Raw genomic sequence first — 20,732 nt, 5'->3', positions numbered from 1 at the left:
TTAGGAGAGTGATTATGGGAAAAAGTAACCATGGTAACGGCCCCGCCTCTCCTTCCCACCTGGGGCGAACCCCTCAGCCAGTCTCCTTCTAATGGCGTCTTGCCGTCACCTGGGCTTCCTCGCTCCTCATTGGCTGCGCTCCGAGATCTCACTATGCTCACTCCATCCCTTCTGCCAATCATCATCTGGTGGGACCGTTCTGTCACCCCCATCCGCCCCACGCCTGGTTCCCGCCCGAGAGCCAATCACAGCGGCGCAGGGTTGTTGTGCGACCAATAGGAGAGCGCACTTCGGGAACCAAAGTCGCGAGCTGTTGTTGTTGTCGAGTGAGAAGCGGGTGACGGTGCTGCTGGTGCAGCGGCTGAGGTGTGTGTGTGAGTGAGGGGCAGGTGCTGTCGCTGTGCAGGTGAGTGGCGGGCTGGGGGCTTGGCTGCTTCTGTCTCCTGGCAGCGGGGGGAGCTCAGTGTGCCCGGCACCCCTCGCCCGGGGCTGCGCGCTGTTCGGAGGCTGGGTGCGTTGCCCTGCTGCTGCCAAGCTTTTAATTTTGTCCAAGAGTCAGAGCAGATTTCATTGTGAAAATTGCTAGTCTCAGGGCCAGCTACCGAGCCAGTCAACCAGACCTGTAGCCATGCTGCAGTTAAAAAGAGAGAAGGAAAAGCATCCTTACAAGTAATCCCTAAGCCAGCGATACTGTGACCCCATTGCAAGGCTCTTTCCAGTGCATGATATTAAAACTGTGATTTTAGCTGCTAACCAATCAGGGTGTTTTTACCATGTTGTTAACCAGTTGTAGTTGATAAAATACTTGGTTAGTCCTTTTACTGTGAGAGTAACATATGTATATAAATCCCCGTCATTGGAATATATAGTACTAAATCAAACAATGAATTCACACTACTATGGCTCTTTTGGGTAATGTTGATGGTTAATTTGGCTCCTGAACCACTCGGGTCTGAGTATCTGCCCTAAACTGTTCCATTCCTTGACTAGAAAAGAAAAGAAAATATGCTATGGGGTCTTGTGAGTGCATCTTAACTTAACATATGGGTTGTTTTGCCATTGGATTTTAAATTGTATATATTGTTTGGCCTCTGATAAGTAAGTAATCTTGCAGTTTGAATCATTTTGTTCTGCTCTGTGAATATACACACTATTTGCAGTAACACACAAGATCCTTGTATTCAGGAGTTAAAATATTTAATAGTTTTAAGCAAGTAAATTTTCCATTACATGCCATGTTTAAACTTGAGCAATGGTTATCCAAAACATTACCCAAATGCTGCATGGAGTTTTTTGTTGTTGTTTTTTATTTAGTTTAAAATATCAAGTTTTTACTGACAAAGTTTGGCCAAAAATGGGGCAGGGGAAGGTTTTCCAACAAAATCAAAAGTTCTTGAGGAGGCCAGGTACTTTCCATGAAAATTCTTATTTAATCAGACCCCCATTTTTTTCCCAAAGTAATAATTTAATGGGAAGTTGTTGACCAACACTACTGAATAGTCTGAAGAAATTCACCTGTACTTAGCCACAAAAAGTTCTACTTTTAGTGTAATGAACATTTTTTATCTCAGCCTCCCTAACTGCCATTTTACTTACCAGTGTGTTTACTTAGAGGAATTGTTTAAGGTTGAAATAATAATCAGAGCTGCTTTACTCAATTGAGAAGAAGCCTCCTTGCTCAGTGAATGAACAGAATTTTATAATGGTGATTGATATCAGTGTTACACTTCTAAAAGAACTAAGAGTTTATGATGATAGACGTTTAGGTACAGATTCTCTGTAGTAGCTTGCCACCAATCCAGTTATTAGAAACATTTGGATTCAGGGGCATGCATAGCAATTTAAATTTGAAAAAGGGGTGAACTGTGAGGTGACAAAATTTGTAGATGATACAAAACTACTCAAAATAGTTAAATCCCAGTCAAACTGAAGAGCTACAAAAGTATTTCTCAAAACTGGGTGACTGGGCAACAAAATGGCAGATGAAATTCAATGTTGATAAATGCCAAGTAAAGATAAATGCACATTAGAAAACATAATCCCAACTATACATATAAAACGATCGGGTCTAAATTAGTTGTTAACACTCAAGAAAGAGATCATGGAGTAACTGTGGATAGTTCTCTGAAAACATCTACTCAATGTGCAGCGGCAGTCAAAAAAAGCAAACAGAATCTTGGGAATCATTAAGAAAGAAAATATATTGCCTCTATATAAATCCATATATGCCCCCATCTTGAATACTGCGTACAGATGTGGTCGCCCCATCTGAAAAAAGATATTAGAATTGGAAAAGTGTCAGAAAAAGGCAACAAAAATGATTGGGGTATGGAATGGCTTCCATATGAGGAGAGATTAATAAGACTGGGACTTTTCATCTTGGAAAAGAGACAGCTAAGTAGGGATATGCTAGAGGTCTATAAAATCATGACAAGTGTGGTGGTACCATATTTGCCCATTACTTTAGGGGCTCATTTATTCAGGTTATTCTTCTGGGGATGGGAGTTTCTGTAATTCTATCAATGTACTGCTTGTGTCACGTGGGTTTTAATATGGAGCTCTATTCCCTTATGCAAGTTCCCTCCCAGTGGAGCTATCCTGCAGAACCTAAGTTCCCTAGGGCTGGGTTTGTCCAGCTCCAGAACTGGATGAACACACACACGTTAACAGAGCAAATCACAAGCCTCTCTTAACCTTACAGCTACCACCACTCCCTTATGGGCACTAAGTTGGGCACACAATTTATTAATTTTTGCCTCACGCACCTGCTGATCTGCTGCTGCCTTTGCTGCCCTGTTCTCTTCTGCCAAGAAGCGAGTTGCTGCTCTTGCTTCTTCTAACAGAATTTCTGTGTGTGTTAACTCTTTTCTATACTGTTCTGCATTCCTGCTTGCCATGTCTCTCTCCTCTTGAATATCTCTAAGTGCAGTCTGAGCTTTTCTGCTCTCAGTTCACATGCATCTGTCTCACATTTATTCAAATGCTGTTGTAACTGCTTTTTCTCAAGCTCTAATTCCTGCCTTTTCTTTACCATTTCAACCGTGTCCAGGCATGCACAAAATAATGCCCATGCAGCAGCTGCATCCTTTGCACTACCATGTGGCTTAAAAGTTGTGCAATATTGTTCAAAGCTCAGACTAGCTTCAGTCAGGAGATTCTTACCCTTAAAACACCCCCTTTCCCTGGGGCATATCCCCTTCTTCATTATCCATGTCTCTAACCTGTTAGTTTTCTCCTATCTCAAGTGAGCAGCAAAAAAGTATTTTCAGCCATCTCTATTTCCTTATTTCACTAATGATCCCCACCAACAGCTCATTCTAAAACCTTTATTTTTAAGGCACTACTCTTAACTCTTTATTTCACAGTTCTACAGGTATTTTAAGCATGATTCTTACCAGAAGGTTAGTGCTCTCTTACCAGAGAGAGTGCGCTAAAGGAGCTTGATCTGAAAAAAGAAAAGAAAGGTTACTTGGGTCTGTACCACGTGATTAGGGTCACGTGCTGCCTGTGTATCTCCATCAATTTGTTACCAGATTTGCCCATTACTTTGGGGTATGATCATTTATTTGGGTTACTCTTCTGGTGGGGAAGGGTTCTGTAATTCTATCAATGTACTGCTCGTGTAAAAGAAGCGTTGTTGCAGAGTAAATGGGGGAGTCTAAAAACACAAAAGAGTAAAGTTCAGCGAGAGAGAGAGAGAGGGGCAACCAGTTTAACCATAAAAATTATTTATTGAATCATAGTGATAACTACACAAGGAGGGCTAAATCAACATAACATACATTATTAAAGATTAATACCTAAGTTAGAAAGGAAAACCGAGAGAGGGGGATCTCACCCACTCCATGAGGCTTGAACTGGTCAGGGTTCCCAGGTGATGGTGGTAGCTCAGGGTCCTGAGTGCTGGAGACAGACAGAGCCCCCAGCACGATCAGTCAGGGGAAGATGGAGTCCCAGTGGAACTGATGCATAGTTTGGATCTAAGCATCAGAACACTTACTTGAACATAGGTAGGGGTTTTTGCAGAGAAACAACAATGGTTCAAGGAAGAACACTAGATTAGGTTATGGGTAAACTGATGACTCAAGGGTTTTCTTTAGGCTAGACAATAGGAGCTGCTCACTCTTGGCTATGGGTTGTTTATTTCCAGGGGCCTCACAATGCAACTAGGCTGCTTCAGTATTCTGGATATCAATCAAGGATTAATTACTAGAATTGGTCAGATAACTGCTCAGCTGGGTGTGGGCAGGCATAGGTTTATTAACATCTGGAGAGAGATTTCCATGATGCAGTACTTCCCTGCTTTTCTGGTCCCAGAGTTCAGTGTGGTTCTCTGTTCTTCATTCTGTATGCTAATCCCTGTCCCATCTTTCATGCAGATGAGGTTAGCGGAGTTGTCTCTGCTCTCCATTCTGTATGCAAATGGAGATCTCTTAATCTTGTCACCCTTGTCAGGAGGCATCTAGATGTGTCTGCCAATGCCTGTCACTGCTCTCTGCAAGCCTTTTCTATGATTGGTCTTGGTTCAAGTAGAGACTGGCGGGGAGGGAAAGGGGTGTCCCTCATGAGTCAGAGCGGCCAGACACTGCGCCTTGGTTCCCCCAAAACACAGAGCTGACTGGTATCAGTGGAGAAAATAAATAAGGAAGTGTTATTTACTCATAACACATGAACTAGGAGTCACTAATAGAACTGAATAGGTAGCAGGTTTAAAACAAACAAAAGGAAGTGTTTCTTCACACAATGCACCATCAACCTGTGCAACTCCTTGCCAGAAGATGTTGTGAAGGCCAAGACTACAACAGGGTTCAAAAAAGAACTAGATAATTCATGGAGGCTAGGTCTATCAATGGCTATTAGCCAGGATGGGCAGGGATAGTATCCCTAGCCTCTGTTTGCCAGAAGCTGGGAATGGGCAACAGGGAATGGATCAGTTGATGATTACCTGTTCAGTTCATTCCTTCTGGGGCACCTGGCATTGGCTGCTGTTGGAAGACAGAATAATGGGCTATGAACCTTTTGTTTTGACCCAGTATGGCTGTTCTTATGTTGACCATTGTGGAGGAGCTCTGTGACCCTGCCAATTATTGGGGAGAGCCCATGCCTCTGCTTGCCCTCCCTTATGCACGCCCCTCTTCAAGTTTATCCTTCAGCCCTCTACTCGCTTGAGCTGATTTCAGATTAATTGTAGGATTGGACCTGTTGATTCTGTTTACATCATAGTTTTGTGCTTTTTCTAAAGTACAATGTGTTTTTACAGTGTACTTGTTAACCCTTGAATTTAACCTTTTTTTAAATTTATGTATATGGCTGTTTGAATAGCATCAATTTGCCAATAACAAATTCAATTTTACCTTTTAAAATTTATAGGCTGTTTCTAGAATTCTGCAGAGAAACTGCAAGTGTGAAGTGTTATATTTGAACAATGGCAGTCAATGAGAGTGTTGACATCCTGAATTCAGCTTATCTGGCTGTGGAATACATCGACTCTTTCTTGCCTGACAATCCACTGCAGCAACCATTTAAAAATGCTTGGAACTATATGCTGGACAATTACACCAAGTTCCAGATTGCAACATGGGGATCGCTCATAGTTCATGAACTTTCCTACTTTTTGCTCTGTCTGCCTGGATTTATATTTCAGTTTATACCTTATATGCGAAAGTATAAAATTCAGCAGGTAAGAAAGAATTGTGAATTCACAGGTTTCTGATTGCTTTGATATTCTAACTTGGTATTTTACAAGTGTTCAGGAATCTTAGAATGTAGAAATATCTGTTCTTGATATGTTCATCTATTTTATAGAAGGCTCACACCTCATTTCCACCTGTACTAAGCCACGGGTTACTGGGTTTAGTGATGGAACTCCTTCAGCTTTGTGGGAGGGGAAGGGATCCATTGCTCTTGAAGTGAATGCAAAGGACGACTTTGCAGCACATCCTCTTGAATCACTGTTCTATTCCAATCTATGTAATGGAAGCTACATGCCTATGTGTGGAAGATATGGGCTCTTGGCTAAGCATAAATCTGGATCCTGTATCCCAGTGATACTCAGACTTCAGTTGTTCAGGAGCCAAAATAGCTATCAACGTTACCCAAAAGAGCCAGCTTCATTTACTGTAGTGTATAGAGATTTAAACAGTATGACAGAGGAAATATTTAGTTTTTATATGTAAAGTATGTGTATGTATAGTCTTATAGCAAATAAGTTAATAACTTAGTGCAAGTTGATAACTTAATTGGTTAATAACAGTAAAAGCATCCTGATTGGCTAATAACTTGAATATGATGTGCTGCAAAGAACTGCAGGAGACATATTAAAGAGCCATTTGCACTCCTCTGTCTAAATATCACTGCTGTGAACCTTTCCCCTCCCCTGTTCCTAGTACTCCCCTATGTTGGCTTGGTGCCAAGATGGGGGCCACACCTCTGGCCTTCCCTGTGGGACATCTCCACCCACATCCCCTTGAAGGGACAATGCAATGTTTTTGTAGTACAGAAAACATTGAGCAAGCTGTCCACATCTGAATGAATTTCATTCCATAATAACGGGTAATCTGCCCATCCAATGCAACCTGGTGATTGTTTTCCCCACTTGCCTGACTTACATGTTCATATTAAGTACTGGATTTAAAAATCAAGCTTGTTCTAAAACAGTGAGTGTTGAAAAATTCTTGTGAAACTTAAGTATATAAATGCTTAAATAATGTGGTTGGAAAATATTAAGTAAAATATAGATGTCATAGCTGTGACTGTTAAATGGGATGATCTGTCCAACACATTCTTGCAACAGACTTTAATCCCCAGCTTTTCTTTGTACCCTTGCACTCGTCTAAGAGGGTGTGGATGTGTGTGGTGTGTATAATGAAGTGGAGAAGTGCATATGTTGGCATGATATAGATTTTAATCTGAATGAGGCTTGCAAGTGGTAAAGTCATCCATGAGTTTGGTATGACTGCAATGCGAACAACTGCTAATGAACACTTATTTTGTTATCACTTTATAGAAAAGCTGTTTAGGAGAACTTGGAAGTTACATGCTAAAAAAAATGAATTGGATCAATTTGTGGCCAAACCACAGGCACCAACTCTTCTTTTTTTTTTTTCCTCCCTCCGGTGGGTGCTTGCGCCCCTGCCCGACTCCGCTCCTCCCTGCCCCTATTGGACCTCCCCAAATTCATGCCCCCCCCTTCCCCTGAGTGTGCTGTGTTCCCTCTCCCTCCCAAGCTTGCCAGGCGAAACAGCTGTTTTGTGGCATAAGCGCTGGGAGGGAGGGGGGAGAAGCAGGACATGGCAGCGCACTTGGAAGGAGGCAGAGGCGGAGGTGAGGTGAGCTGGGGAGAGGGGGAGGCCACCAATTTTTCCCTATGGGTTCTCTAGCCCTGGAGCACCCACGGAGTTGGCACCTGTGGGCCAAACCACTGTAAAAGAAGGTTGCTTTAGTTAATTTTAGTTTTGGTCTCCAATGTGACCTGCTATTAAAGGACAGAAAAAAAACAATTCAACACAAAGGAATTTGTATTAAAAAGAAAATAACTACAACTTGAGATATAATGTACCCAAATTCCACCCTCAGAAATACACTGACCGTTCATCACTCTGAACTGCCCTGTCTCTGCTCTTACCCAATGTGCCTTTTGTTATGTAAAGCCTTGGCTCAATCCAGATGAATGCGATTGTAAGATTTGTAACTTTTCAGTCATTGCTAGTATGATTATTAAGTTCTGTAACCTTTTGGCAAACTTTGTAACTTTAGTTATTGTTAGCATAGCCTTTTAAGTTTTTTGTAACTTTTTTGCAAGCTATGTAACCTTTTCAGTTACCACTTGTATAAACCTTCAAGATTTGCAATATTCCATCACGCAATCAGAGAGAATGTGAACAAGGGAGTGTGTGTCGGACTGGGCAGAGAGGAACTGCAAGGAGAAAAGAGCCCGGAGTCAGGTGTGTCTGATGTAATCTGCCCTGAGAAGGCAATCATGGGGTGCTGTAAAGAAGAGAAGAACTGAGTATGCATGAAAGGAATAAGGCCTGGACATGCTTCTCAGTGACGGACGCAGAAGGGAAACTCAGTGTACGTGACAAGTCACCCAGTTCCAAAAGGGAAAGGCATGCACACAAGCCCGCTGTTTTCGTGACCTGCTGGCTGTCTCAGATCCATGACTGCAGGCGGACACAGCAGATCTATGCTCTGCTTCCTCTGCTGTCCTTGGTAACTCTCCGCCTGTGAGAGTATGTGGGTGCATGAGGGTCTGAATGCAATGAATGTATGCGTGCATGAATAAGCTCCATCCTTTTTCTATTTGATCTAATAGCAGCATTTAAGAAAACAATATAAGTGTAACCCTGGGTTGGTTTCTAGGGAAACTGAGGTAACATGTATCCCTTGACCCCCTACAAACAGTTCTCCCTTCAGTCCCTTTTGGTACCTTTCTCTCACATCTTTTACCTATCAGCAGATTGAAACTGCTTAGGAACCTACTTTCCAGGTGGTTGAAAACTGAGACTGTAGAATAAGAGTTGGGCTGACCATACTTTAAATGACCCTTTTGTGTGTCCAAAAGAATAATTTTAGTCTAACATAAGATTAATAATCTCATGTTTAATCATTGAGACTTTATTCGGTTAATTTGAAGGCTGAGTTGCAAATGGAGAAAAAAAAACTTGCCAGTTTACTGACAGATGTAAGAAGCAGAGAATGGTTTCATGCTCTTTTAAAGAAATATGAAAATTATTGGGTTTGCCTTCACCTCCATACCCATTCTCCAGCAAAACCAGGGATCTCTTTGATGTGGTTTAGGAATTTTTGCAATTGTTGAATTGGTGGGATGCTAAATTTTAGGTGATTTCTCTCCCCTGTCCCCAAGTTAATGTAGTGATAGAGTTAAATGTCAACAAAAACAAATAGATTTGACTTAAGTCAGCTGTTCATCTCAGTCAGTTTTGCTTGATTGGTGCTGTGATGTCATCCTGCTAGCTCTCCAGTGGCCCATAATCTTCCGGGGTAGACAAGACCTGATTTGTTTGTTTGTTCTTTTAGAAAGGTAAAAAGAATTATAGGAAACCCCCCCACTTTCTTTCAGGCTTTTGCTTCTCGTTTATACTTTTTCCAGGTCACATAATTAACACATCAGTCTGTTCATTTGCTCCTCTTTCTTTCTAATTTGATGAGTTGACTTAAACCCACTAAAAGAGTGAAAATCATCTAAGGATTCACTTTATCCTAACTTGCTGCATATGTACCTCTAACACCTAAAAATATGATTGTATGTTTTGTGACCACCTAAGATTTTACAATTGTCACTGTTATGCACACACAGACTACTTAGAACTACTCAGTGGTCAGAAATTTCTCCAAAAGCACAGACCCCTACTACTGAGCAAAGGAAAATATTTATCAGCTTTTATCAGTATAGTATGTATCAAACACAGTTGAATAGGTTTATCCAGTAGAGACCAGTGGTTGACCTAAAGACTAGCTAGTTCATTACAGCACTGCATGTCTGTAATACTAAAGCATAGCTTGGCAAAGTAGAAAATTCAGTGAATGCTTTTTCTCTTTTGTAGCTTGAAGTCAAGTCTTCAGAATTACTTTTTCTGAATTTCTGCAATGATATTGCATAGTAGGATTGATGATTGGAAACTTCTTTTTCCTAGGATAAACCAGAAACGTGGGAGAAGCAGTGGAAGTGTTTAAAAACGCTTCTCTTCAATCACTTCTGTATTCAACTTCCTCTGATATGTGGTACCTACTATTTCACAGAGTACTTCAGTATCCCTTATGACTGGGAAAGGATGCCAAGATGGTAGGTAGAAACTGTTAAAGTGTTGTTTGTACTTCTGTTTCAACAGTCTGTTAGAAGAACAGATGACAGTACCTGTGAAATGTTCCCAGCTGCTAGGGAACTTGATGTGCTGCACAGTCATGTGATTGTACTGAATGAATGTGTAGTTCATAGACCCAGTCTTGTTCTTCCTGAAGTTTATCCCATTGCAATAATGGGACCAGGCTGGGGTTCTATATTTGATATTGTGCCAAATGCCTGCAACGTTGTTCAAATCCTGGAGGGATAGGATTTGAAAAACTAAATCCAAAAAGGGATACAGTGTGGCTGAAAGTTAAGACACCATCTGTGGGCTTGTGAGCACCCTTGTATATGCAAGTATCTAATGTTTTTTGAGCCATCTGGGTCATTTCCAGAAATAACATGAAGCACTACCCACATACTGCATTATGTGCCTTAAGAAAGAGACTGTATCATGCACACATCCTTCTGTCCATAAACCAATACATTTTTAAATAGCAGCCCTTACGTTTTTTAAGTGCCTCTCGTCCTAGTTTTAGTGTCAGGAGAAATATTACATACAGTAACTTTATTTTTATTATATAATGCAATTTCTTGCAGGGTACTAAGTTATCTCCTTTCTAGTGCTAATGCTGCTTTCTTTTGTATATATACAGGTGTGTGTGTGTGTGTGTGTGTGTGTGTGAGAAAGAGAACATGTGTGTACCAACAGCCAAATTAAGACGTTTGCTGTATTGCACTGTGGCAAAGTACCTGCCTCTCCTCTGCTGGCTCAGTCCCTTGCCACCTTGGAGCCACAGGCTTGGGTAAAGCAAAAGCCCTTCCCAGTTGCACAGGATCTGGCCAATCCTTTCTCAGTAGGTCCCTTGCTCAGTTTCTCTCTCCTTCTGGGGAGAGCACAATCTATCTTGCAGGAAGAGTTTCAGAGTCCTGCTGCACCTACTCACTAGCAGCTACTCTACTTCTCTCCTCCCCCTTGCTTCCCTGCCAGGGAGGGTTTAAAAAGGTCCCCAGCAATTGGGGCCAGCTGAAGCTAATTAGTTCCCTGGTAACCCCTGTTCCAGCTGAACCTTGTTTCTCCGTGGCTATCTCCCCTCAGTGGATAGGGGGAGGCCTTTTAACCCCTCTGGGACTAATTACTACCCCTCTCCTGGTAGCTAATTGTCCTGAGTTTGCCACATGCACGTTAACTCATTTAACAATTTTCATTGATCTGCTGACAAATACCACTGAGTATAGTCCTTTAAAATTTTACATGTTTTGTTAGTGAAAAAAAGTGTAATTTTAAGAACTATATTCAGCAGTTGTAGTAGAGCGCGGCCAGGGCTCGACCCTCCTTGAGGGGGGAAGGAGAGCCACACCAGCTCGCCTCACTCCTTTTGCCTCGGGCCCATCCCTTGCTGCGGGGTTGAGCACGAGATAACAGTATATAAGTATGCCCCGGCCCTTGGGCGGGGCAGGGCAACACACACAGTCTAGGCTCAGGCCTCTCAGCAGGGGCTGAGCAACAAGGTAGCTGAGACTGCCTCCTCAGGTCAGGGGAGGGGGAGTCTGCCACCCTTGGAGGGGTGGCAGGGGGAACGCAGGCCCTCCCACTCCACTGCATTCCAGCCTGGGGCCCTAGCAGCTGTTAACGCTGCTGACGGTCAGTGGGGAATCCTGACCGAAACACACTGCCATTGGCTCAGGCGAGCCTGCAGCCTGACTGCGGTCGGCTGCCCCCGGGCCACTTCCAACCTCCCCCTCGCTGGGTACCTGCCCTCTGCCAGCATCGTCCGGGGCATCCCAGACCATGAGTTCCTCAGGGTGTCTGCCGTCGGGAGGTCCAGTCCATTCCTCGGGGTACTGGGGTTCAGGAGGTCCGATCCACTCCTCAAGGTCCCGGGCGTCAGGAGGTCCAATCCACTCCTTGGGGTCCCAGGTGTCGGGAGGTCCAGGCAGCTCCTCCACAGGCCGAGCGTCAGACCGCTCAGTCGACTCCTCTGAGTGCTGGCCCCAGGGGAGGTCAGGCCAGTACCCCTCCAGGTACCAGGGAAGGGGAAAGCCAGGCCCAGCGGGAGCTCGGGCCCTAGCATCTACTCTCTCTGGCTGTCTCCCTCTAACTGAGCCCTGGGGCCAGGCTTTTGTACTTCCTGTCCCTCCCCTTGACTTCCGGGGGCCGGGGACAGGCGGCGGTGGCCTTGGACTTCCTGTCCCGCCCCTTGACTTCTGGGGGGCGGGGACAGGTGGCGGGGGCTCCACCCATGGCTGCACCCTTTCTGGCCTGTTCTCCTCAGGAGCACGGCGGAGTGGGGCCCCCTCGCTACAGCGGTATTTGTTAGTAGTAGATCAATAAAAGAACTGTTCATGTGTAGTGTGAGCACATGCATATGCTGTTATCTGGTTGTTAAAACTGTACTTAAATGTACATCCCAAGTTTGCAGAGCCTCTCCCTGTACATACATCCTGATGAAAGAATGGTGTGTTCCTTAATAAAAGTTTCAGGATTTGGCCTGTTAGCAAAGAAAAATACTGGTTTTTTTTGTTTTTTTTTCCATATATTTTAATCTTGCCATAGCTAACAAAATATATATATATATATTTTTTTAAAAGGTACGTGCTACTTGCCCAGTGTTTTGGATGTGCAGTGATTGAGGATGCCTGGCACTATTTCCTGCATAGACTCTTGCATCACAAGAGAATATACAAGTACATCCATAAAGTTCATCATGAGTTCATAGTACGTACTACTTTAATGATTTCAACCTTAAGTGTTAATTGTAAGCATCATGGTTATATTAAAAACTGTATTAATAAAGCATATTTAAATAGATCTTGCATCCATTTAGAAACTGGGAGAACAGCCAATCTTACAAAATATTTTTACACCTAGCTAGTTTTTTCTTATATCAATTAAGCACAGTTAAAAGTACTGGGGTAAACCACTGCTAGGTGGTTTCCATAACTGTTAAAATAACCCAAATATCATAGATATAATGGAACATGTCGTGTAACAACTCTCTCTTCTCTCCCTTTCACTCAAATGGCAGCTGCATTCTGATACCTAGCTTATATCATCTGACTGTCAGGATGGTGACTGTCTACTTGATTATTCATTTGTTGTATTCAATGGCACACTGTCAGTTTGACAGTCACATTTGTTAGAAGATTTTTAACCTGCTATAAATTTCACTAAGATTATAGTAAACTTTATAACAGGGTGTGGCAACCTTTCAGAAGTAGTGTGCCGAGTCTTCATTTATTCACTCTAATTTAAGGTTTTGCGTGCCAGTAATACATTTTAGTGTTTTTAGAGGGTCTCTTTCTATAAGTCTATAATATATAGCTAAACTATTGTTGTATGTAAAGTAAATAAGGTTTTTAAAATGTTTACGACACTTCATTTAAAATTAAATTAAAATGCAGAGGCCCCCGGACCAGTGGCCAGGACCTGGAAAGTGTGAGTTCCACTGAAAATCAGCTCGCGTGCTGCCTTCAGCACTCGTGCCATAGGTTGCCTACCTCTGCTTTATGATTACTATGCCAAAATCTTTATTGTACTCGAAGATTATTATAGAAATCTGAGCTGAAAGTTTATATCTGCAACGTTGGTTTGGGCAATTAACATTCTAAATATAGTCACTTTTAATTGTTTGCCTTGTACAGTCTTAAAAAGACCCTTATAATAAACCGTAGTAGGGCAGCAAAAAACCCTATATGCTCTTAAGGATTAAAAAAATAATAATAATAATAATTCCAAAAGTAGTCTTAAAAAATTCAAGTTGACAGTGTTCTTCTTTTAAAACTGTTTTAGTGTTGCATTTCCTGAACTTAGATGTGGTCAATTAGTATATTTTATATATAATTCTCATTTTGTAAGGATGTTTCAGGACTACCAACCAGATCCATAGTTTACCTTATGAACTTAGCAAACAGACAACCACTGCTTGGTGTAGCAGACAGTAGCCACTTGTGAACTCCAGATTTAAATCCAAGGAACAGGTTTATTTCAGCATTGGTACAGAATGCTACACACAATGATCAGATAGGGATGATAGGCCCATGAATTGACTGCATGTACACAAACGCAAGGCTGTACATAAACAAGGCAAATGCTTAAGTCTCAGTGCATTTTTGTGTACCCAGAATGGCATCCTACTTTTATGAACATGCTATTCTGATTTGTTATATAATTATGACCAAATATGAAATTCTGCATTACACGCTAGATTATATAACGTTTATCTACTTATTAGCAATAACAAAGCTATTAATTATCAGAGGGTAGCCGTGTTAGTCTGGATCTGTAAAAGCAGCAAAGAATCCTGTGGCACCTTATAGACTAACAGACGTTTTGGAGCATGAGCTTTCATGGGTGAATACCCACTTCCTCAGATGCATGTGAGGAGGTATTCACCCACGAAAGCTCATGCTCCAAAACGTCTGTTAGTCTATAAGGTGCCACAGGATTCTTTGCTGCTTTTAAAGCTATTAATCTTATTATTTGAGAGGGATTTTGGGGACTTTCCTTTTTTATCCTTATTATACACCTCTACTCTGAGGCCCTTGGGAGCCAAAAAATCTCACCGCCTTATAGGTGAGACCGCGTTATATTGGGTTCAGTCCGGTACGGCGTACTGGCAAGAGCTGGTATGCCGTGCCGGACTGGACCGGCTTCCCCTGCGGTGATTTAAAGGGCCCAGTGCTCCAGCCACTGCAGGGAGCCACAGGCCCTTTAAATCACTGCTGGGGTTCGGGTGGGATTTAAAGTGTCTGGTGCTCCCCGCAGTGGCTGGAGCCTCTGGCCTTTCAAATCCCCACCAGGGCTCTGGCAGCCAGGCTCAGGCGTTGATTTAAAGGGCCTGGTGCTCCAGCTGCTGTGTGGAACCCTGGGCCCTTTAAATCACCGCCGGGGCTCAGGCAGGGATTTAGAGGGCCTGGGGCTCCACACAGCAGCTGGAGCACCAGGCCCTTCAAATCCCCGCCGGGGCTCTGGCAGCCAGAACCCTGGGGCTCCAGTAGCCAGGCTCGGGCGGTGGTTTAAAGGGCCCAGGGCTCCACACGAATTCGGATATAATGTGGTAAAGGAGCGGGGCTCAGGCGGCGCTTTAAAGGGCCCAGGCTCCCCGCTGCTTTACCACGTTATATCCGAATTCATGTTCTGTCGGGGTAGAGGTATATCTGGCAGGTCTACTGTACCCAAATATGTGACAGTCCAAAAACTGAACAGGATATCTAGCAAGCCAAAAAGGCTCTGTCTGTACTTCTTATTTCCGAAAAGGTTCTTCAAAGGTCTTATTAACCGCCCTAGGCCAACAATTCTTCTGCTTATATCAGAGGTGGGCAAACTATGGCCCGTGGGACCCTCCTGTCTAGCCCCTGAGTTCCTGGCCTGGGAGGTTACCCCCTGGCCTATCCCCTGCTATTACCCCTCCCCCGCAGCCTCAGCTCACTCTGCTGCCAGTGCAGTGCTCCGGGCGACTGGACAGCGCAGCTGCAGAGCCCGGCCTGACCTGGTGCTCTGTGCTGTGCAGTGGCGATGACATGGTTGGCTCCAGGCAGGCAGCATGGCTGTAGCACCGCTAGCCACTGGTGCTCCAGACAGCACGATAAGGGGGCAGGGAGCTGGGAGGGGGTTGGATAGAGGGCAGGGCAGTTTGGGGGGGCTGGTCAGGGGGTTGGCTGTGGATAGGGGTTGAGGTGGTCAGAGGGTGGAGAACAGGGGGGTTGAATGGGGGCAGAGGTCCAAGGAGAGGGGGTTGGATGGGGCAGTCATGGGTGGGGGTTCTGGGGACAGTCAGGGAACAGGGAGAAGGTGTGGTTGGATGGACCAGGAGTCTGGGGTGGGGGGGGCTCAGGAATGAGAAGAGGGATTGGATGGGGTGGCAGGGGTCAGGGGACTGGGGGGAGGAGGAGCAGGAGCTGTCAGGGAACAGGATGGGTGTGGGGGCTGGCCCACGCTCCCCTCCCCTAACTGGCCCTCCATACAACTTCCAAAACCCGATGCGGCCTCAGGCCAAAAGGTTTGCCTGCCCCTGGCTTATATGCTACTATCTAATACGTGATGTATATGATCTATTAAATATTCTTAGGCTCTCACCTGTGGTAAGATTACCTAATCACTGTTTCACTTCCTTACTTTAGACCTCGTTAGTCCCTAAGGGACAAAAAGGGATCCCACACTCTTCCTTTGAGAACTGCTTTGATTTTACTTTACTGATTCTGGTTGGCAGTCAAATTACTGTTTTGATCTAGCAATACATTATGAATAATATTAATATTACATGCTGAAGCACTATTAATAGATACAAACTTTTATAAACTCACATATGTGTTCCTGTGTTGTGGAAGGTATTTAAAAATGTTAAGGCTTTTACAAAAACTTGCTGTAATTGCCCTAATGAGATCATTTGATTTACTACATAGTACTGAAGTGACTCAAAATCATCAGTGGCTTTTGTCCTTCCCACTGAGGTAGGGTAACACTCCTAGGAAACTGAAGCACTTGATCATGTGTCTTTTTGGGCAAATCACTTCTACCTAGTGGATGAACCAGGGATTGAACCCCAGTCTCTTGAGTGCCCTGTCCACAAGAACATCCTCTTTACAGTTACCTCTATTCTAAACTGGTCTGACTCTTGAGTGTGTTGGCATACTACAGAAAAGTGCTTACTGTGTGTATATGTTTTGTTTTCCTCCCAGACTCCATTTGGGATGCAAGCAGAGTATGCACATCCACTGGAAACACTTATCCTTGGAGCTGGTTTTTTCATTGGCATTATTGTTTTCTGTAACCATATGATTCTTCTGTGGGCCTGGGTAATATGCCGCTTAATAGAAACCATTGATGTACACAGGTAAAATCCTCTCATTCCATGTTAGTGATTTTTCCTTACTTGGCTTGTCCACCTATCTTTGTGCTAGTATATATGATACTAGGAGGCTCTTTACCACAATATGAATAGAAATCCACACAGTGTAGGCCAGCCAGAGGAGGATTGTGGTGCTTCTTTTATTTCAGTATTGTAGTCGACCATTTATCCTTTCCAAAATAATAATTCTTGTTCTGTGTTGGCAATATTAATAGCAAAACTCCTTGGGTGGGAGGATAGGGCACTCATTAAAACAACTTCATAAAGCATCTACCAGAAACACAGCTTGTGAGATTAGTGGCAGAATTATACATTTTGTGATCTGTTTTTAAGAAAGGTAAATTTCAGACACCAGTGAAGCTCTTACACGTCACTTTGGTGAACTTGGAGCCCGAGAGAGAGAGAGTATCTGATATTTAGTACACAAATTACCTAATGTTTGCTAACATATGGAATAAATGAGGTTTTATTTTACTAAAATGGAGGGGGACCTCAAGGTAGTATACCGTAACCTTCTCTGTCAATAGCCTGTGCAGGAAGGCTTGTCTTTCTTAACCTAAGGGGCCCCAGTTCAGCTCCCAAAAAAAATTGCATGCAGGTGATGGTCAATAATGACAGTCTACATTTTTCTAAGTCTTCTGTGGGACTTTGAGGGCAATCTTTACTTGTTTTTAATTAATCTAATTTCAATGTAGTTATAACATACTTATAGGAAAGAAACTAAAAGATCAAGAATGTTATAAAATATTATAGGTTAGAATAGTGACTCATTCTTCAGGTGGTCAAATAGCTTCTTCATATCAACTAATATTTTCTGTGATTTTACTTCCATTTGAGGAAGCTGTTGTTGAAGCCTTATGAACTGAAGAATGCAACACTACAGCAGCGTAAATAAAATAAAATAAAAATGGCTAAAACTAAATTGAAGTAATATGATTTCTATCTGCTGTTCACATTGAAATGCAACTGTCAGTGGATATTTTTCCTAAAGTGGTCACACTAACGGGTGGGATGACAGGTATATTATAGAAAAATGAAATCTAAACACTATCTTGCCACTAGGTGGTGTAAGATGCTTTCTAGTACCAACAAAATATGAACATGTAAATCCTTTAATGTCATTTCCCTTTCTGTTGTACTACTTAAACGTTGAGGTTTTTAGCTACATTTAGTAAGTGTTTCTCAATCTGGTACTGTACATTCTGGCTTAGATGCCACATAAGACTTTCTTCTATATTTATCATTGTACTGATGTTTGGGGTGTTTTGGCTTTCATTTTTCATTCTGCATTTTTGGAATTAAGCACTGATTTGGGAAATGGAGTAGACTGATAATGGCATCTGACAATACAGCATCTTAAGTATTCCAGGTCCATATGTCTACAATCTCTAGTTTTAGTGCTATGGCCCTAATAGATGGGTTTCTCTCTGTATTACAGTGGAATAAATTTCTTCATGCAACTACTTCAGAGTTTTAACTGTAGTTAATATTTTAATTTTAGCAGCCTACTGAAAACCAAGAAGTAATCAGTGGTGCCTGGCGTTTGTTTGTTTGTTTTGTTTCCAAACAAAATGCTAAAAACTATAGTTCAGTATTTTTTTTTTTTTTTTTTTTGTTCTCTCTAGTGGCTACGATATTCCTCTGAGCCCCCTGCATCTAGTGCCCTTCTATGCCGGGGCTCGTTTTCATGATTTCCATCACATGAACTTCATTGGCAACTATGCTTCAACCTTCACATGGTGGGATAGAATCTTTGGTACAGACTATCAATATATTTCATACCAAAAGAAAGAGAAGAATCAAGAACTGTTAACAGAAAAGAAGTCCAAGTAAATATCCAATTTAACCTCCTACAGACAAACTGCTTCCATCTTTCTTTGGGTGTTAGTTACCAGTTTGAGCCCAAATCACAAATTAAAGCAATATTTTGCTTTCCTTAAAAGCAAAAGTTAAGCATATACCTTGTCCCTTGGCTACTAAATGGTAGGGGAAATTCTTACTGCAATGTAATTATCTACTTAATGGGAATGCTTTTCTATTTTATACACAACTCGAAAGTATATATGCAGTACTTAGATTAATTTTAATTTAAAAATTACATAGGTGACTTGAAAGTTTTTGTCATCTATTGAAAGAATGTTATTAAAATTTTTTAAGTATCTATAATGCTACCCTATTTGGATTCAGGTAGAATTATGTACATTATAATTATAAACACTGAAATTGGACTTCATTTTTTAAAAAATATATATCTTAAATTTGTAATACAAATACAGCAACCCCATTAAAACTGTGGTACTGGCACTACAGTTAAACCTTGAGCAAATGGGCAGAATTTGCTTTAGAAACCAAAATACCATCAGTTGATAAAGAGCATGGACCAGTCATTTGCACACTGAATAATGCAAACTATTAATTCCAGAAGAGCGGGCTATATGTTCGGTAACATTCCTCATGTGGGTGGTGTACATTTTAGCTAGGGTTAGAAAAGGGTGGTTTTGTTTTTACTTGAGAAGCCTTTTTTGCTGCTCTTTAAGTTACTTTGTCAGTGTCCCTAGTATTTACATGACATTTCTTTTGGTGTGTTGTAATTTGCTAAACTGACTTGTTGCTAGATTTGCACTTGTGGATTACAAAATACAATAAATGTGTTGATTTGACATAGTGTGTGTCATTGTGTATCTTCCATATTTTTAATGTAAAGCAAATAAGGAATTGCCCTAGATTGCCATTCACTTTTAAAATATATGAGCAGAGTTAATTCTAAAATTAATTGACTCAAGCAGTGTAGGGTAACAATTGTACAATACATCTGAGGAACTATCTACACTATAATAAGTGGGGGACTTGGGATTTGTACAATATTATTGTCCCCCAACATAGTTAAAACACACTTATCTTAGTGTATATGGATCTAACTTTTTCCCAAGCAAAGCAACAGCTTTGGCAAACTAAGGCTGCAGCTTGGTTCAGGGACAGAACGTGGTTAGGTCTACAATAGAATCTGAGTTCAGAACGCCAGAGTTATGAACTGACCAGTCAGCCACACACCTCATTTGGAACTGGAAGTACACAATCAGGCAGCAGCAAAGACAGAAAGCAAATACAGAACAGTACTGTGTTTAAACGTAAACTACTAATTACAGCTCTGAAACTTTCCCTTTCTTTTTTTAAGTCAATTTTCAGTTGTAAACTTTTGAGTGAACAACCATGCAGTTTTGTTCTGTTACGAACATTTCAGAATTACAAATAACCTCCATTCCCAACATGTTTGTAACTCTGAGGTTCTACTATACCTTATACAGCATATAGAACCAATATTTTTTTCAATGGTGGTGATTATAATCAATCTAAATATTTAGATATGCCACCCCAATGCTCTTCCACAAGTGAAGAGAACAATGGAACTAGCCTCATAAGAATTAAATACAAAAGTCTTTGACATAGATTTTTCCTCTTTGTTTTGTTTGTGTAGGAAAAAAGAAAATCAAAACCCTTATAAACTAATTAAGCTAATCTATAGGCCAGGCAGGGGGAGACAGAAACAGCTTGATTTCTATTTTTAAATATTTGGAAGTTTCTCTGATGCTATAAATGGCAGGGGCATATAAATCCATAGCGTAACTATTGTACTCAAGAAGAAATGCTTCCACCTCCTTTGTCCTCCCACCCTCACCCCACCCTTTTTAGTTGAGGATGTGTAATGTCATATATTGTACACCCTGAGAAACCATTGCGATTTTGGGGACTACTTCTCTCTCAAAAGCGCCACACCCTGTCTCTAGAACCACCTCTGGAGATAAGCTCCTGAGCAGGCAGGCAGACCTAACAAAATGGCCTTTCCTTATCTGAGAGCTGGTTAAAAGACAAGAAGCAAGGCTTGCATAACACACAAAAAAGCCTAGACCCTGGGATCGGCATTTTAAATTAGAAGTAAAAATGAGCAGGTTACCCCACAGGGTAGATTCAGAGATCTAAAAATGGCAGTGTAGGATGACTAGAAGAGCTCTTTCTCTAGCCAATTCCTCTGCCTCATGAAACTCAGCTCCAGTTGGTGAATGAGGGTAAGGTTACCT

At 42.1% G+C, this 20,732-nt stretch overlaps 1 protein-coding gene across 2 annotated transcripts; it reads left to right on the top strand.

Moving 5' to 3' along the window:
* The first annotated feature begins 277 nt into the window (after positions 1–277).
* On the top strand, positions 278–19,316 carry MSMO1 (methylsterol monooxygenase 1). Of its 2 annotated transcripts, XM_030563903.1 has the most exons (6): positions 278–406; positions 5,371–5,680; positions 9,657–9,805; positions 12,398–12,524; positions 16,487–16,641; positions 18,282–19,316. In XM_030563903.1, exons 2-6 carry the CDS (start codon positions 5,426–5,428, stop codon positions 18,487–18,489), a joined length of 894 nt encoding a protein of 297 aa, XP_030419763.1. In that variant the 5' UTR covers positions 278–406; positions 5,371–5,425; the 3' UTR covers positions 18,490–19,316. The 2 variants fall into 2 exon arrangements, with proteins under 2 accessions (XP_030419763.1, XP_030419764.1); XM_030563904.1 differs by lacking the exon at positions 5,371–5,680 and having other exon boundaries at positions 280–406.
* The last annotated feature ends 1,416 nt before the right edge of the window (positions 19,317–20,732 follow it).

This window comes from Gopherus evgoodei, chromosome 5 (assembly GCF_007399415.2).
Source record: "Gopherus evgoodei ecotype Sinaloan lineage chromosome 5, rGopEvg1_v1.p, whole genome shotgun sequence".
Lineage (NCBI taxonomy): Eukaryota > Metazoa > Chordata > Testudines > Testudinidae > Gopherus > Gopherus evgoodei.
Note: the sequence above shows the minus strand (reverse complement) of the source record. Positions and strands in the feature narration are given on the sequence as shown.

Excerpts from the sequence above, each read along its gene's own strand:
- MSMO1 (XM_030563903.1), top strand. The coding sequence starts at position 5,426 with ATGGCAGTCAATGAGAGTGTTGACATCCTGAATTCAGCTTATCTGGCT. Across the intron at positions 5,681-9,656 it reads GAAAGTATAAAATTCAGCAG|GATAAACCAGAAACGTGGGA; the intron begins GTAAGAAAGAAT and ends TCTTTTTCCTAG. Across the intron at positions 16,642-18,281 it reads GAAACCATTGATGTACACAG|TGGCTACGATATTCCTCTGA; the intron begins GTAAAATCCTCT and ends TGTTCTCTCTAG.